Genomic DNA, 18,674 nt, shown 5'->3' with positions numbered 1-18,674 from the left:
CTCCTGTAAATTATCTTTGACTTTCTCCAGTCAGCCAGCTAGGAAGCCTCCTCCCCCTGTGGCGGATAGGCTCATTTCTCAACCCAAACAGGGCTTTCTGATCAATGCACGATCCTTGATCAAACACAGGATAGAATTTCATGATTTTGTTAACATGAGGCAACCTGACTGGGTTTTTGTCACCGAGACATGGGCCTCTGACTCCTCTGGTCACGATCTTCTTTTGGCTATACCTGAAGGCTATACCTTCCTGAGGTTAGATAGAGAGCGTTGCAGAGGTGGTGGACTGGCCATTCTCTTTAAATCTACACTTTCCTGTACCATCAGACCCTTATCGGTTCCTACGGACCCATTTGAGGCCTTATATTTCTGTATTGTACATTCTCCATCGAGTTCCTTTTCTGGAATTCTACTATACAGACCCCCTGGTTCCAGAGTCAATTTCTGCCCAGAACTCTTTAGAATTTTGGAACCCTACTTCGGTAGACCTCATCTTACCATCTTGGGCGATATTAATTTTCATTTAGAGGATAGGACCTCGAAAGACACCTCCTCTCTGCTCAATTCGTTGGAGGCCTGTGACTTTGTTCAAAGAGTTATACACCCGGCCCACAAGGCGGGGCACACCCTTGATGGGATTTTCACTAATGACTCCAGATTAACTGTCGGCACGCCGGTACCGATAATCTGGTCTGACCATCTAGCAGTCCCACTGTCCCTGGACATCCTTTGCTCTGATGTTGATTTGGGCACTGGAAAAAAATCCCTCAAAAGGAGTTTCGAAAACTTTACAAATAAGGCTCTGGCCCCCTTCATTCATAATACGAACATCACATCCCAACGGGTGGTGAATGAGTCGGCTCAAGAACTCACTGATGCTATCTCCAGAGCCGCAGACGTACTAGCCCCCCCCTCTCTGAAATCTGTAGCTCGAAAGAAGCCAACTGCCCCTTGGTTTACAACTGCCTTGAGGCTTCTTAGACAAAAATGCAGACAGAAGGAACGAGAATGGCGCAAATCCTGGGATCCCAAGGATCGAGAAGTCTATAAGAGCCAGCTGCGAGAATACAAGAGCAGAGTGATAAAGGAAAAACAGGACTACTTTACCAACATAACCTGTTCTCTAACATCTTCTAAAGAGCTCTTTAAAATTGTGGACTCACTGTGCTCTCTCCAGGTACCAGATCCCGTGGTTGCTTCACAGGAGCTATGTAACAACATATCAGACTTCTTCTATAATAAAATAGATGATATCTATATAGCTCTACAATCACAGAGGAAATCTCTGAGTGCTGAAGACCTCTCTCGAATCAAACTGCTGGAATCTTGGAATATAGATGCCCCCAAGTCTCTTAATCATTTTCCCGCTCTTTCCTTGGAGGGACTCAATCTCCTTTTGGATGGAACGAAATCGTCTTCCCCACTTGACCCAGTCCCTCTGAAATTACTAAAGGACTGTAGGGACATCATTCTCCCTCCGATGCTGGAAGTAATGAATGGAGCCTTGGAACAAGGTACTTTTCCACTAGTCTGGAAGAAGGCCATTGTAAAGCCTCTTTTGAAAAAGTCCACCTTAGACCCCGGCATACTGAAGAACTTCAGACCCATATCTCTCCTGCCGGCCCCCGCCAAGATGTTGGAGACTCATTTGAATCTTCATCTTTCTAACTTCCTCGATGCCTCAGGCTTCTTGGATGGGTCTCAACACGGCTTTAGAAAGCTGCATAGCACGGAGTCTGCTCTGACTAAAGTCATGGATAACATCCGCAGGAAAGTTGATCTGGGTCAAACCACAGTGCTGGTACTGCTGGACCTTACAGCAGCATTCGATACCCTGTCTCCCCTTACTTTAACATCTAGGTTAAGGGAGGCAGGGGTAGAAGGACCAGCCCTCAGTCTCCTGAGCTCCTTCCTACATCAACGTGAGCAGCGTGTCATGCTAGGAGAGTACCTCTCCCCGGTTAAGTCTTTGCAATGTGGGGTGCCACAGGGGTCGGCACTGAGCCCTACCCTGTTTAATATCTACGTGGCCCCCCTTGCAAGACTAGTAAGATCTCAGGGGATGGAGGTAGTGTCGTATGCCGACGACACACAGATTATGGTATCCCTGACCCACTCTGTGAATCTTGCCGCGTCAAACTTTAGGTCCTGCATGCAACTTGTTGCAGAGTGGATGATTTCCAACTCCCTAAAGTTGAACGGGGACAAGACAGAGGTCTTGGTCTTCGGCAAATACCAGGGCATGTGGTCAGGTGAGTGGTGGCCCCCATCTTTAGGCATCTGCCCCACACCTACACAATCTGCCAGGAACCTTGGTGTAATTTTTGACACCCAGCTATCTATGGAGCTCAGGTTAATAGAACGGTGGCTACCTGTTGGGGCGTCATTAGGACTCTGAAAAGGATCGTCCACTATCTTTCCCCACAGGCACGGAAGCAGGTTGTGATCGCTCTTGTTGGTTCAAGGCTTGATTACTGTAATTCACTTTACGCCGGGGCCAACAAGGGCCTTCTGCAGCGCCTGCAGATCATACAAAATGCGGCAGCGCGTTTTGCTCTTGCCCTGCCTTGGCTGTCATCCATGACCTTGGCGAGGAAGAATCTCCATTGGCTTCCTATTCCCTCAAGGATTATGTTCAAACTTCTCTGTTTAACATACAAGGCTTTAACTGCAGGACCGACCGATGCCCTTGGATCCCTACTCACTAAGTATGTCCCTAACAGATGCCTACGCTCCAGTGAGCTTAACCAACTGGTAATCCCTCGAGCTAAGAAGGCCAGTTGGGGGAGTAAAGCTTTTTCCATTCTGGCACCCCAGATGTGGAATACACTCCCCCTTGAGATCAAGTCATTGCCTTCACTTGACCTCTTTAGGAAATCACTGAAAACATGGCTTTTCATTAAAGCATACCAGTAGGCTCTGTTTCTGACTACTGACAGCTAGTTATTTGAGTTAGGCGCCTTGACGCCCATTGGGCATAGTTGCGCATTACAAATGCCATTTCATTCATTCATTCATTCATGATAATAAGTAATCATTAAAACTATTGCCTTCCTTAATTCATTAGTTTATACACTCTAAGTTCATTACAGAATACTTATATTATTTCTTAGAAAAACAGAAAACAATTATTCACAAATCGTACAATCATGTAATTGAATGTTTAGGCTTAGAGTTGTGCTACAGCCACTTTCAGAGAACTAAAGCCTACTGGCATAGGATCCAGGACACCACTCAGCTCTGCTCATCATCATTGTACCTATTTTCCATGAGGACCTGCACCAGTTCTCCCTTGATGGATGACTGGAAGGCTTTCAGGGCCAGACTGATCAACTGAAACTCCAAAAGATTGAAGGGAGCGGTTCTTCATCAGAGACCAGAGGTCTCGGATTTTCAACTCCTCCAGGCGACCGCTCCAATCCAGTAGCAATGCATTTGTCTCATTCATGAAGTGTGATAAAGTCTGGGTGGGAAAGGAAGAGAGGCCTGCCGCAGGTCAGGATGGCACTTGTCTGCCACCACAGAAAGACATGACCCACCTTCTCTGAGATGTGGATTTAGTCAGAGGCAGCCCTGATGCTGCGCCCACTGAAAGCTGAGCTTTCACTTCAGGGCCTGCATATCTGCATATGTCATTTGGATGGTGAAGGACGCACGAAGCTAGTCGTTCAAGAAATCTCAGAGCCGTCCTCCCCAAATGGAATTCTATCCCCAATGTCCCAGATTGGCTGCATTGAATGCCACTGTGGAAAGAATGCCCGGTATATTAAACCCGCTCAAAAATATATATTCTATGGAGCTCCTACCTTTTCAGCCGCCTTCCCCTTAAATGTCTTTAAAGACATGACGGCCACTGAAGGGACTGCCCAAGGGCAAACTGGAATATCTTTACCAAACTTAGTGAAGTCATTGAGATTATGAAAACCTAAAGAAGGAACCTCTTTAGAGTCTTAATAGGAGCAAGTGAATCTATTTTGCTATCAACCTTATGGACTTGAAAGCCATTGACCGAGGCCTGAGACACACTTGTGGAAAGCTCACCATCGGAATGCCCCACAATTCCCAAAAATGAAGCAAAAAGTGAAATATACAGCCAGCCTTTCAGGGATAAAATAATGTCTGCCAAGGCAAAAACGGCATCACGATTATTGGTGGAGTCAACCAGCACTAGGGAAAAGGCCACTGGCAGGAGAATGTTAGAAGGGCCAGAGGCATAACAGAGGAAGTTAGAGGAGAGTGAGACAGTCAGCAAAGCCTGGATGAAAACTGCCACCTCAGCTGGGTCAGCAACAGTGGCCAGGAAAGCCAGGAGCATAGCGGGCACCGCCGGCGGTGGAGCTGGACCAGAGTAGGGTACAGGTGCCTGACTCCCGTCCTTCAAAGTAAGACATTGTTCGGAAGATGACGTAGAGGTGGAAGTTGGAGAAGGATTTGCCAATCAGATCAATGTGGCGATGAAGACAAGTCCACTACAGAGTTAAGTCCTAAACTTCGATTGAGAAGACTTCCTTAGGAGAGGCTGTCCCAGCGAGATCTGAAGAGCCACAAACACTCATGGTGGGCTCCAGAAGAGCACAAGTTCCCACCTGGCCCTCAACAGACGATAAAAAAGCCTTTGTGGCCAGCAACAGGCCCAATTTCCTTCAGAGTTCAAACCCCACGGACAGATAGATGTCAAACTGATGTCTTTGTTGGCTTCATCCCTGAAGCAATTAAAAACAGTAGGGTATTTGAAGCATTTAGAAATAAAGAGCAACTCTGGATCTACACCGAAGAGTCAGGAAAAACAAAACTGACAGGGTGGCACCATTCACTACTCTGTAACAACATATTTGAGGAGATAGCAGACTTGAGTGACAGTCATGGCACATGCTGGCAATACAGGACATTCACTTCAACTGTTGCAGGCCCAATCTGCACCTGAAGGGGATTCAGGTGGTGTGTAAACTGCAAGTAGAAGTATCCACCCGAAGCAGCACATAAGCAATCCAAAGCAACTACCTAAAAATCAAGACCTCAAACGTGATATTGACTTTGCATTTTCACTTATAAATGACACCTTTCATGTCCCTTAACGGAAATCATTGTAAAAAAAATGAATACGAAAAATAAAATCCCATAATAATCGCTTCATGACAAATTGTATATAGTCAAATATCGCACACTTACAAAATAGCCTTAGGACATCAATTAGAGTTGCGCAGAAACTCCGAACATAGAGAAGAACTCACCCGCTGAATTTCTTTCACAATACTACCCCTATGGTGGAGAATATTCAGCCTTTGCGAATTAAGGGAAAGTGACTATGGTGATTTTGTAACGAGGACGAGGAAGTACCATAACTTGGTTAATTTACCGTCCTCTCAGGTTTTCCAGAATTCTTAGCAACACTGTTGGCAACCTTTAATCCCCTTTAACTTTTGTTTTTTTCCCCACAGGGAAAATATATATGTGTTTATTTCTGAGGCACTTGAAAAATTGGATTCAATAACTAGCACGGATCTCCGAATTTAGAAAGACGAATAGTCTAGTATTTTTTTTTTAAAGAAAACGTTCACTTACCTGAAAAATGTAGAACACTATACTTATCACCCACTTTACTTTGGCTAATTGAGCCGTTCGGGATTTCACTATCAAAAGAAGAAAACAGAACATGTTGGTTGCAGATACGCTTTTCAAATGTGCTGTAATAATAAACCTCACCTCAATAGTTACATATTTGTATATGCACACGTTTCAATTTTGATACAAGTTGAATAAAAACACTGACAGAAGTTGGAACATCTCCCAATATATATAACAATTACTACTCAGTACTGCTAATATATATTCTTCGTTAATATATTCATTCAGACAAACTCAACTTTATTCTTTGTAAGAGAATAAGAATAAGTCTGTGCTGTAAGGCCCAAGAACGCCAAAGTAAGGCAATTAAATGACCAACGCTTAGCCAGTATGATATGAGGGACTACTGAGTTTGTGGGGAGGAAAAAAAGTGAGAAAGGGAAGGTGAGTACGGTGAGGAAGGGATGGAAGGTAGGCAAGAGAAAGAAGATAAGAAGGAAGGCTTGAAAAGAATGAAAGTAAAGAAGGAAATTGAAATCCTTGGTGCTTGTATTTTTTTGGTATATCCGGTCATAATGGAACAAAACGACAACAAAAATGTATAACTGAAATACATTATTTTGTAAACATGTTAAGCCCTTTATTTACTTACCTACAGTAACGCTCTTTCTGATGGATACACTATTTAACCGTAGATTCCACACCTTTTGAATGTTCCCAAGGCATCTGAAAATATTCAAACAGTATGGTAGTGGGTGTCGCATAAATCCGCAGCAACTTCGTTCTGCTCTGGAAAGGAAGTATGAAGCCACATATAAGAGCTGCACAAGCGCGCTGACGTCAGTTATTTTCTAGGATGTCCTTGCCACCAGATGCAGAGCCCAACAACAGATTTGTTCTGACCGGTTTACAGATCTCTAGACTTGGGCTCTTTTTAGATGGAAGAGAGTCCAATTTACAGAATGTAAAGGCATGATGGTCGGTGAAAAATCTGCGATTAGATACAGTATCCCCCAGAAAGAGTGCTACCGAAGATAAGTAACTTGTTCTTTTGATGGATACTTCTACCTGCAGATTCATCACCTGTTGAATAGATACCAAAGCACCTCCCAGGTGGTGAGTCTGTGAACTGGCTCAAACCAAAACGTTCTGCAGGACCAAGCATGCAAAGTGCCCCTCTCAATGGTTCTGGCTGGTCCGACAGTAGTGCTTCTGAATATGTGAAGTGACACCCACATAGCAGCCAGGCCAATTTCCAGAATAGGAACCCCATATGCCAGTGTAATGGAAGCAGCTGTAGCTCTGGGGGGGCGGAGCTTGCTTGCCTTGAAGATGGCCGCTTGAGCGTGAAGCTCCCCACGACCATCAATCTATCCGGCAATTATCCGACACCTTTAGAGCGATATCGGCTTCACTGGGGCGGATATTGGCGCCAGAGGAGTTTTACATTGGAATGCTTTGACTCAGCCTCCAGTACCAGCCTGGACGGCAGAGCGAGGGGCCTTGGCCGATATGTGTTGGTGTAGGCCTGAATCCCCGAGCTGCCGTAATCAGCTGTGGCGGCCCTGCGCTCGGTGACAGGGTGATTACCTGCACCCAGGTACTCGCTGGTGAGGTTGGACTATCATCGGCGGAAAGCGGGCCCTGAACGGAGCCCACATGCATGCGGGGAGCTGATAAAAAACATCAACTACCGGTGAGCAAGCTGGGAGCCTAGAAGGCGGGAGCCCGGCAAGTATCGGAGACACTGCTGCTGGAATATACAGAGGGCAGCAGCGGCCATTTTCAGTGCTGCAGCAGTAAGGGGGAAGGAAAATGCTACTTACCAGTATGCAACTGTTTTTGGCATGTAGAGCTGCAGTGTTACACACTATGCATAGATGGCTGCCTAGTGTTGGGCCCGAATGTTTGCAGTTTGTTTTGTTGTAGAAAAGACTTTGGAGGTCACAGGATAGGTGTCTCCTCCTTTGGATGATACTGCGCATGGGCATCGGCTCCATCCCCAGATTGTTTTTCGTCATTAGGGAAGTGATGGAGCTGTACAAGAGGTAATGATGTCCATGTGATTTGTATCTAATTAAGATAATAGTGGTACAGATAAAGGTAGCCGGGGTGGTGGGTGGGCGTGTGTAACTCTGCAGCTCTACATGGCAAGAACAGATGCATACTGGTAAGTCGCATTTTCCGTTCGAGGCATATGAGCTGCAGATTACACACTATGCATAGATTGTATAGCAGTACCCACACCTAGCGGCGACCACCAGTATCTGTTGTAGTTGTTTGAAACAGTGTTTTTAGTACAGCCTGGCCCACAGTGGCTTGTTTAATTTGCACATCTACACAGTAATGCTTTGTGAATGTGTGCGGTGTAAGCCATATAGCTGCTTTGCATATATCATCTAGGGGAATGTTCCCTAAGAATGCCATTGAAGCCCCTATTTTCCTTGTAGAAGGGGCTTTTGGAGGACTTGTTAATGTATGTTTGGGCTTTGTGGAAACATATTTGCATGCATTTGCCTTTATGTGGTGGTGAAAAAGGCACAAAAAGTTGTTTTGTTTTACAAAAAGTTTGTGTCCTTTCGATATAGTACAGTAATGCTCTTTTGACATCTAAGGTGTGTAGAGCTCTTTCTGCGACTGTTTGAGGCTGCGAGAAAAATACAGGCAGCTCAACTGATTGATTTAGATGGAATGGTGAAATGACTTTAGGAAGGAATTTAGGATTAGTAAGAAGAACCACTTTGTTATGATGCATTTGCAGAAAGGGTTCTTGAATGGTAAATGCTTGTAGTTCACTAACCCTTCTGAGAGAAGTAATTGCTACTAGGAAAGCTACTTTCCAGGTTAGGAATTGCTATTCACATTTACGTATTGGTTCAAAGAGAGGTCCCATTAATCTTGTGAGAACAATGTTAAGTTCCACACTAGAGCAGGTGGCGTTCTGGGAGGAATTATTCTTTTGAGTCCTTCCATGAAAGATGTTATAGCTGGTACTCTAAAAAGAGATAGATGTTGTCTATTTTGTAAGTATGCTGCAATGGCAGCGAGGTGTAGTCTGATAGATGTATAGGCTAATTTACACTTTTGAAGGTGTAATAGATATCCTATGATGCGTTGAATAGACACGTCTAAAGGATTTATTTGGTTGTTTTGGCAGTATATGACAAACCGTTTCCACTTAGCAGCAGAACATGCTCTATTAGTGGGGCGTCTAGCTTCTTTGATAACGTTCATACATTCTGGAGGAAGGTTGATGTAACCAAACTCTATGACCTCAGGAGCCAGATCGCCTGGTTGAGCTGAGCTGGGTCCGGGTGTCTGATCTCTCCATAGTTCTGTGTTAATAGGCGTGGAGATAGGTTTAGTTTTTGGTGTGGTACTACAGACATCTGCAACAGAGTGGTGTACCACGGTTGTTTGGCCCAAGTTGGAGCGACTAGAATGAGCGTCAGGGAATGTTGTTGTAGTTTGCGTACCACTAACGGAAGTAGTGGGAGAGGAGGAAAAGCGTTCTCAAATAGTTTTGACCAGTTCATCCATATCGCATTGCCTTTGGACAATGGGTGTGGGTATCTGGCAGCAAAGTTTGGGCATTTTGCGTTTTCGTGGGTGGCAAAGAGGTCTATCTGAGGTTGTCACCACATTTGAAAGAACGGATGAAGAACTTGCGGATGAAGTTCCCACTCGTGGATCTGCTGTGTTTGTCGACTTAGCAGATCTGCCATAGTGTTTTGTACTCCTGGGACGTGTTGGGCTAAGAGGAAGATCTTTAGTGGTATAGCCCATCTCTATATCTGCTGTGCTAACTGAGAGAACTGCAGAGAGTGTGTTCCCCCTTGTTTCTTTATGTAGTACATAGCTGTTATATTGTCTGTGCGGACTAAGACCGCTTTGCCTGACACTTGAATTTGAAATGCTTTAGGGCTAGAAACACAGCTAACAATTCCAAATGGTTAATGTGAAGTAACTTTTGTTACGGTGTCCACCTGCATGGTGTGATGCAGTAGGTGAGCTCTCAAGCCGGAGAGCGATGAGTCAGCTGTCATGACTATTTGAGGATCTGGCTCTAGAAACGGGCGCCCTTTGGAAAGGTTTTTGGTGTTCCACCATTGCAGAGAACGATGGGTCCGACCGTCTACCAACACTAGGTCTTTTAGTTGACCGTGAGCCTGGTTCCATTGGCGTGCTAGGCACTCTTGAAGTGGACGCATTTGCAGTCTTGCGTGAGGTACTACAAATATGCAAGCTGCCATCATCCCTATGAGCTGCATGAACACGCAAGCTGGTAGCGAGTGTTGCGGTTTGAATTTTGTTAGGAGAGTTTAAACACTTGTTATCCTGGCTGGAGAGGGATAAGCTAGTGTTAGTTGGGTGTTTATTGTAGAGCTGAGATACTGTAGTATGAGCGAGGGTTGCAGATCCGATTTGGTGTGATTTACTGTAAATCCCAAGTCGTGAAGCGGTTGAATAGTAGCGTGAGTGTGTTGTACACACTGGCTGTATGAGCTGGCTTTTATGAGCCAGTTGTCTAGATATGGGAAGACATGAATATGCTGTCTTCTTAAGTGTGCTGCTAGGCATTTTTTAAACAGCCTTGGCGCTGTTGTGACTCCGAATGGGAGCACTTTGAACTGGTAGTGCTGCCCGTCTAGCACAAATCTGAGATATTTTCTGTGCGCTGTGTGGATGGGAGGAAGTAGGCGTCCTTGAGATCTAGAGTCACAAGGAAGTGGAAGGACTTGTTGGAGTGTGACCATATGAAAATGGCCCGACTGTATGTAAATGTTTAGAGGTTTGAGATCTAGGATGGGTCTTAGAGATCCATCCTTCTTTGGTATTAGGAAATATAGGGAGTATACTCCTTTGTTTTTCTGATGCTCTGGAACTATTTCTATAGCATTTTTCTGCAGGAGGGATATTTCCTCCTGTCTGAGCAGTGTTAAATGTTCTTGTGACATTGGACGCTGCTTGGGTGGTATGTTTGGGGGGTGGATGTTAGTTCTAGACAGTAACCTGATTGAATTATTTGGAGCACCCACCTGTCTGATGTGATGTTTTCCCAGGCTGGCAGGTATTGTTGAAGTCTTCCCCCGACAGGAGTGGAATGGGACGGGGGAAGGGGGAGGGAGTCATTGGGCAGCGGTAGAGGCAGAGCAAGAGTTGGTATTTTTACCTCGGTCTTTGTTATTGTTACCCCTGTAACCACCCCTTTGGTAGCCCTTGCTGTGAGTGGACTGTGTAGGGGCTTTGTATGAGGTAGAAGGTGTGTCTGAAGAGTATTCCCTGGTGGCACCTCGATAGGATGAGCGTCAAAATGAACGTCTGGGAGCCTGCGACTGCAGGGCTCCCATAGATTTGGCGGTATCTGTATACTTTTTCAAGTGATACATCTACGTTAGGTCCGAATAGGTGTTGCTCATCAAAGGGTTGATTAAGAATGGCACTTTGTACTTCAGGTTTGAACCCGAATATACGTAGCCAGGCATGTCTACGTAATAAAACGCTGGTGTTAACTGCCCTAGAGGCAGTATCTGCTGCATCAAGTGCACATCGAATAGTGGTGTTTGTAATATTTTTTTCCTCTTGGATAAGCTCATTTGCTCTATCCTTGTACTTATCAGGGAGGTGTGTCAATAATGATTCTATTTAGTCATAATGTGCCCTGTCGTATCTGGCTAATAATGCCTGTGTGTTGGCGATACGCCACATGTTTGCTGCTTGAGACGCCGTTCTTTTTCCTGATGCGTCAAGTAGCTTAGACTCTTTATCTGGAGGTGGAGCTTCACCTGATGTTTGTGAGTTTGCTCTCTTGCGAGCATTGGAAAAAAGTGAGTCTAGTGGTACTGCGCTTTTAATGTATGCTGGGTCTGAGGGGGCAGCTTTATATTTTTTTTCTATACGAGGGTTAATGACCCGAGTTCTGACTGGGTCCTTGAAGACTTCAGGAGCATGCTTAATCACTCCTTTAAGCATTGGTAAACTATTGAAACCAATAGTGTCTTCTGGTGGGGAAGGCCTTGAGGGGTATATGTCATCCTGGGGGACATTTGGGACATCTGGGGTGTTATAATCATCCCACGGGTCAGGTGATCCTGTAGAAGTAGCTGGATCAGGTATGTTACCTCTCCATATTGTCAGAGCTATCATCCCTGTTGTCATCGTCTGGTATGATAGAGGATGCTGGGGAATGTTGTGGTATGGGAGGATGTGGTGATGGTACAGGTGGAAGAGAAGGGGAAGGCAGTCTTAAGGGAGAGGTAGCCATGTCCTTATTCTTTGAAAGCTGGTGTGTCCAGTGGTCGCTTTTTTGAAGCCAAAATTAGCTATCCAGTGATTGGATCTTTAGCTAGAGTCTTCTGAGCAGGGTCTGGAAAAAGTAAGTCCTCTGCAGGAGGCCGATCTTTTGGTGCGAGGTTTCGACACCGAAGCGGTTTGTTTTGGTTTTTTGGCAATGTCTTTAACCGTAGAAGCAGGAGTCTTTTTCAGCTCCGAAGCTTTTTTCGGTTCCGAGGATTTTTTCGGCTCCGGGATATTTTTGGGATCCTATGTTTTTTTCGGTTCCAGTGGTTTTTTCGAATCTGAAGCAGGTTTACTTGGTTCTGACCTGAGTTTCGGTGCCGAAGGAGTAGTGGATGTTTCGGCGCTGATGGCTTGGATGTCGGTGTAGCCGGTGAAGTTGTCTTTTTCAGTGCCGGTAAATGTGCGCTGGCACCGTGCGAAGGCCGACTCGAGCCCGAGTCGCTTAAAGGCTTAATTAGCTCCTTTGCCGGGCCCAAAAGTGGGGCAGTACAAGCAGTGTGTCGGTGTGCACCCGAGTCCGAGAGAGAGGGTGTGACCGGGCCTTCTTTGGGTGTGTCGAGGAAGGGTCGGGGTCGACGGTCTTACTTACGACCCGCTGTGCTGGAGTGATGTCCTCGACTTCAGAGTCTTCTGCCTCGAAATTGCTGTTGATGTCGTGTTGTTCTGGAACATTGACGCCTTCTTCAAAGATGTCTTCCGGAATCGAAGCTGAAGATCGAGCCATTGTTCTCCTCGCTCTTCGTCCCGGATAGTCTTTTTGGAGCAGAAAGAGGCACAAGCGGAAAAGTCTTTGGCCTTGTGCTTTGGTGAAAGGCAAAGGTTACACACTTCATGAAGGTCGGTGTGGGGAAACTTCGACCCACATTGAGGACACTTTTTAAATGGCGTCCTTTCCACGAGCTAGAGTCGAGGCCTAGAAAGGCCCAAAGGCCGTCAACGACAACCGGAAGCGAAGTCTTCGGTGTTAAAGAGTAGCGTCGACTGGAAAAGTGTTCAAAACTTGATTTCTGTAAGTTGGGGAGGATTGCGCGCCGAAGGAAATCGGTTCCAAAACGGAGCGCTGGAAACACATCTGAGCCCGGTGGCGGAAAAAAACAATCTGGGGATGTAGCCGATGCCCATGCGCAGTATCATCCAAAGGAGGAGTCACCTATCCCGTGACTTCCAAAGACTTTTCTACAACAAAACAAACTGCAAACATCCGGGCCCAACACTAGGTGGCCATCTATGCATAGTGTGTAACTCTGCAGCTCATATGCCTCGAACAAATACTTACAGCGTTCCGACTGCGGTGCTGATCAAGCCGGGTGTCTGATGCCTTCTGGAAGTTGGCCAGCTTGCTGCTTGAGCCAATTGCTGCTGCGTGGTGGGTAAGGCGCGACCAGCCATTTTGTTCATATGATCCCAAATGGAGGCGGAGCGGAGTCGGCAGTTGGCTAGTGGAGTTCTGTCTCCCCAGAGGGAAAGACACTTGGCACAGGGCCCCGCCTGGGGGACGTAGACAGAGGTGGGTGCTACTAGTGATCATCAGCGGCCCTGGTCGGGTTGCGGAAGAGTCTGTAGAACTTGACCTACCAGGCATGAGGACTTGAGCAGATGGCCCCCAAGGATAATTGCTTAATAACTATGACTGCTTACCAAACTGCAAAGATACAGCAGAGTGCTTGATATTGGGTTGCAACAGATTTCTCTGAAAGCCGCTACACGTGGTGGTTCGCGTAGCGCTCTGGGAGCCAGAGCAAGTGCAGTGACGCCACTGGCTTGGGCTACCACCGGAACTTCCGTGCAGAGGGATATTAGCCTCCGACTGAAACCTGTACGTCCCGTCCCCTTTAAGACCACAGCGAGGCCCGCGCTGTTGGACAGCCTACGCCCTAGGGACCTGTGGTGGCTGCATAGTGGGTTGCCTGGTATGTAAGACTGTAAAATAATACTTTGCCCAAACAGACACAGTCTGAGGGGGTCAGCGTGTCAGCGGAGTGGGACCTGGATCGGTTTGGTACTTGGCCCGGAACAGCAAGAGCGCTACTCTAGAGATGGGCAAAGTCGGTAGAACGGAACCAAAACTCACGTTTGAGGGGAGGAGCCAAGATGGCGACCTGAGCGGACGTGCAGCTTCTCGGCACCGCCGGCCCTGGAACCCCGCACCTAAATCCTGCTTGCCATCCTGATGTTTGTTTGGACCAAAATGTGCGGGAAGCGAAGCTGGCACTGATGGTGTTCCTCCGTCCTCTCCACCCGCCCGGGGACAGAAGTTATCGACCGGATTGCCTTGCCCGGGACCACGCTCGCTCCACAGCGCTTGCCGGACTTCGCATGCCCCGAGGTGGCTGTTCTGCTACGGAGGTGTGCGACAGTGAGGAGTCGTCTAAATCTGCACACAGCCCGGCCGCCACCTGCTGCCAAGATTTACCGCGTGTACATTAAGTTGCACGGGGACAAGAGGGAGACGTGCTTTGCCTGCAGTTCCTTTGTCCTTGGCCGCCATGATGCTGGTCGGCTCTCATCGTTATTTTGCCCGGCATCGGTGAACCCCTCTTTACTCTGCCTGATCTACCATGCAGCCAGCGGCTCCCTGACTACACTGCAGACCGAGGGGGGCATAGTGTGTTCCGGGGACTAAAACTGCTGATCGGTCGTGTCCCGCGACCCCCCTTCCCCCCCCCCCCCTGCACTCCAGTGGATTGAGGGCAAGATGGCGACGCCTGCTATTCTGCACTGTGGAGATGACTACCCGCCCTCATCATGGGACTGCGAGCACACCTTTGTGCAGGGGGCCGGAGCGCACTTTTCCTCCGGGAGTGTAGAGAAACGGGACTTACAGCCTGAATGGACCTACAGGGATGTACTAGCGGTCTTGGGTGAGCTGCGATCGGAGATGATGCACAACTACAACGCGCTGGGTGTGAAGATTGATGCATGTGCCTATGCTCTGTGTCGTGAACAGGGGGTCCATCCCCGACAGAGTCTGGATTTGGTTTTGCCACAGTCTATCAGCACACCACCGCCTCCGAGTGCTACTGTTGCGGCTATGGTAGCTACTGCAGCGGCTTGTAGCGACTCGTTGCCACCCATCAGGTCTGTTGCTGCAACATTGTCTCCCCTTTGTTATGTTATGTTATGTTAATAACATTTATTAGGCGCAACAGCTGCCCCAGCGAAGGGGCGTCCTGGCGCCTGATCATGTGCACAACACAACAGATCAGAGCTGAGAAGTGGGAACATTAGATAACAGAGGTGAACAGGTGGGTTTTGATGGCCCGTCTGAAGAGAGTCAGGCTATTGAGGGCACGAATGTGTACAGGGAGGGAATTCCATAGATCCGCCGCCAGAACACGGAAGGAACGACCTCCCATCCTGCTAAGCCTGAACCTAGACTTGTTCGCCAGATGGTGAGTTTCGGATCTGAGGGACCGCGTAGGGACGTACGAAGAAATAAGGCCAGCCAAGGCCGGGGGAGAAGAAAGCTTCAGAATCTTGAATGTCAGACAGAGAGCCTTAAATTTGATTCTCTGTCTGACCGGAAGCCAGTGTAGAGAGGCCAGGACAGGAGAGACAGAACATCGTCTCGGAAGACCTACAATGGCCCGTGCAGCAGCGTTCTGCACCCTCTGAAGCCTAGTCGCCTCAGCCTGGTTGACTCCAAGGAGCAAGGCACTCCCGTAGTCTATCCGGGAAAGGATAGAGGCCTGAACCACCAGTTGTCGCGTGGGAGGATCGAAAAATTTGAGGACTGGTCTCAGTCCTCGCAGAATACCATAACAGGTAGCTGCTGTCTTCTTTGTGTGGCTGGTAAAAGAAAGGTTGGAATCCAGCCATACCCCCAGATTTTTGACTTCGGCCACTGGGATGCGCCTCACCCCCAGTTCGAGAGGCCACCACTGGTCTCCCCAGAGTTCCGCCTGCTTCCCTACAATCAGGACTTCGGTTTTCTTGGCATTAAGCTGTAGGCAGTTGTTACGCATCCAGCTAGCCACAGCTATAAGTCCTGCCCGGAATCTGGGCGCAGTCACCTCAGGGTCCCCACTGAGTGTCACCGCCAGCTGCGTGTCGTCGGCATACGATGTCATAGTAAGGCCACATTGCCTGACGACAGCAGCCAGCGGTTTCACATACAAGTTGAATAATGTGGGGCTAAGGGCAGAGCCCTGAGGGACTCCCAGTTCCAAAGAGTGGTACGAGGACTGGCCAGGTGGAATGGCTACTTTAAAAAACCGGTCCGAGAGGAACGAGCGGAACCACTGAAGAGCCTTCCCCACGATACCCACTTCCTCCAGACGCCGCAGCAAAATGTCATGAGACACCGTGTCAAACGCGGCGCTCAGGTCTAACAATAGGAGCGCCGCGGTCTGCCCCACATCTAGCACTGACCGCAAATGCTCGATCATGAAGAGCAGAGCAGTTTCAGTGCTGTGTTGAGCGCGAAACCCATTTTGACTCTCGTCTAGGATATTATTACGCGAGAGGTGGGCAGACAAAATGGTGTTCACGTGCGCCTCAGTGACCTTGGCGGTCCAGGGCAGGAGGGAGATGGGCCGATAGTTCTCCGGGAGCAAGGGGTCAGAGTTAGATTTCTTCAGAATGGGCTTGACCACAGCTTGCTTCCAGGATGGCGGGACCACGCCCTGACTGAGGGAGAGATTGATCAACTCCAAAATGGGCTCACGACAGAGAGGCGGGAGACAGGCGAAAAACTCCGGCTTCAGCGGGTCTAAGGGGGAGCCAGATTTAATTTTGATGCTCAGAGTGTCGAATACCTCATTAGAAATGGCCGGTAAAGTTGACAGGGTTTCGGACACCAAGACCTTTACATCACTAAGAGCATCCCCGGTGCCAGCTGGTGTAAATCCTCGGTAGATTTTCTGCACTTTCTCCACGAAAAAGGATGCCAAGTTTTCACAGTGCGAGTCCGTACAGATTTCTTGCGAGGTGGCCCGTTTCCCCATCAGGTCTTTGAGTACCTTGAAGATTAACTTAGATGGGTTAGGGCTGTTGGAGAACTCAGCTGCATAATATGCGGCCCGGGTTTGACAAATAGCTCTGTGGTAGGACTTAAACTGGGTAAAGTACAGCGATTTAAACGTGGGATCAAAAGCTTTTCTCCAAGCCCTCTCAGCTTGCCGGCAGGTTCTCTTGAGCTCGGCCCGTGACTGACTGTCTGCCTCACTTAATAGCTTCGCTGCTTTGGTCACTAGCAGCCTGCCCTCATGCCTCTTCATCTGCTCCTTCCTCAGGGACTTTGATCTCCCTGCCTCGTGACTTTTGCCGCTTGGATGTTTCGGAAGAATTAGAGACTGGGGGAGACACTTTCTCTGGGGACAGGCCACGCTCCTTCTGTGTTTATGCACCTCCCCCCTCCTCAAGGCGGCCATTTTCCTTCGGCAACCTGGACTGCACTGGACTGCCGCGGTGGGTGGGTGAGAGGGTGAGCCCCAGATCGGGCCAGGGCTAGGCGGTCCCTTTGCTGAATTGATACACTGGCGGGTGGAGACTGGGAGGGACCCGAATTCGGTTTGTTTCTTGCGTAACGTGAGTTGACTCTCCCTACTTGTTAGACTTCTGATGAATCTATTGTTGTAGATATTGGAGTGGGGAATGTTTATTGGGCCGACGGTGTCCGTGCATATGTGTAACTGGCCCTCCTCCCGGCCTTTCTTTAGCGGGAGTTATAGGTTGGAACTTCCTTTCTTGCTCCCTATATCACTGGTTTACGTTTTTCTTTGCTTTCTCTTTCTTTTTCTCCCTTTTTCTCTTTCTCTTGCTATATTTCGGGTTTATGGGGCGACAGACACTCTGCTGGGGGGGGGGGGGGTAGGCCGTAGCCTCTGCATGTGTGTAGGGTGGGGGGTTATATTTCAGTTTCTGTTAGTTTCTATGGTGCCTATTTATGGTCTTCTTCTATAATTTTCCCTTTTCGTCTTGGCCCGTGTTTAGGCATACTGGGGATGGGTGGCGGCGGAGACACGAAAGTGCTGTTGAGATTACTACCCGGTAGCGTGGATATTTAGCTGCCATCCTGCCTGGTGGGGACCTGATTTTCGAGATGTGAGATTGTTTGGAACTGTAGATACTGTCATGTCCCACCTGCATGGACCTTGCTCTTATTTTATTATTTTTCACGATTAAGGAACAACACGACCTGAACTCAATAGTCGCACAAAAAATTTAAAATTAACCTTCATTGCTCCTGTGTCATGGTATTGCGGTATTTTCCAGTTTGTTTTCTAAATATTCGCTGATGGTATGACGTATTACTGTGTCGCCGTATTGCATGCAATAGTGCTTCATGGTTGTTCGTGGCCGGCCAGATGGTTGTGGGCCCGTATTTGTTCTTTGGTTCATGCAAAATAAAGGTTTTCAAAAATTAAAAAAAAAAAAAAAACTCACGTTTGCCCAACGGAAGTCTAAGGGGCACGATGCTGCTGCAGAAGATGGCGAAAATACGCAGGACCCACCTCAAGAAGATGCAGATGGTGACATACACACTATGCTTGCTGCGATGGAAAAGGGTCTGCAAAGCAGCCTTTCAGTCCTTGGCTCCAAGATGGAGTCTCTCTCCGATAGCATGGACAGAATGTCTGAGAGGTTGGACAAACGTGCACAGCGGTTGGACATGACGGAGCGCTGGGTCAAGGAAGTTGAAGTAACACTTACTACACTGGACGCTGAACACAAGCAGTTGGGGAAAGTGATGCAGGTCCTGCAGGACAAAGCAGAGGACATAGAAGAGACATCACGGTGCAGCAACCTAAGAATAACAGGACTTCCGGAATCAACCCCGACCGCAAACATGAAACAATTTGTGGAAA

At 47.9% G+C, this 18,674-nt stretch overlaps 1 protein-coding gene across 1 annotated transcript in view; it reads right to left on the bottom strand.

Moving 5' to 3' along the window:
* GET1 (guided entry of tail-anchored proteins factor 1) overlaps nucleotides 1-18,674 on the bottom strand; it is a 340,494-nt gene that overhangs the window by 253,373 nt on the left and 68,447 nt on the right. Inside the window, exon 3 of the mRNA XM_086935425.1 lies at nucleotides 5,563-5,630. Coding sequence (XP_086791551.1) covers nucleotides 5,563-5,630 — 68 coding nt within the window. The remainder of the gene's footprint in view (nucleotides 1-5,562; nucleotides 5,631-18,674) is intronic.

This window comes from Lissotriton vulgaris, chromosome 8 (assembly GCF_964263255.1).
Source record: "Lissotriton vulgaris chromosome 8, aLisVul1.2, whole genome shotgun sequence".
NCBI classification, from domain to species: Eukaryota; Metazoa; Chordata; class Amphibia; order Caudata; family Salamandridae; genus Lissotriton; species Lissotriton vulgaris.
The sequence above is the reverse complement of the archived record's forward strand: the minus strand, read 5'-3'. Positions and strand labels throughout refer to the sequence as shown.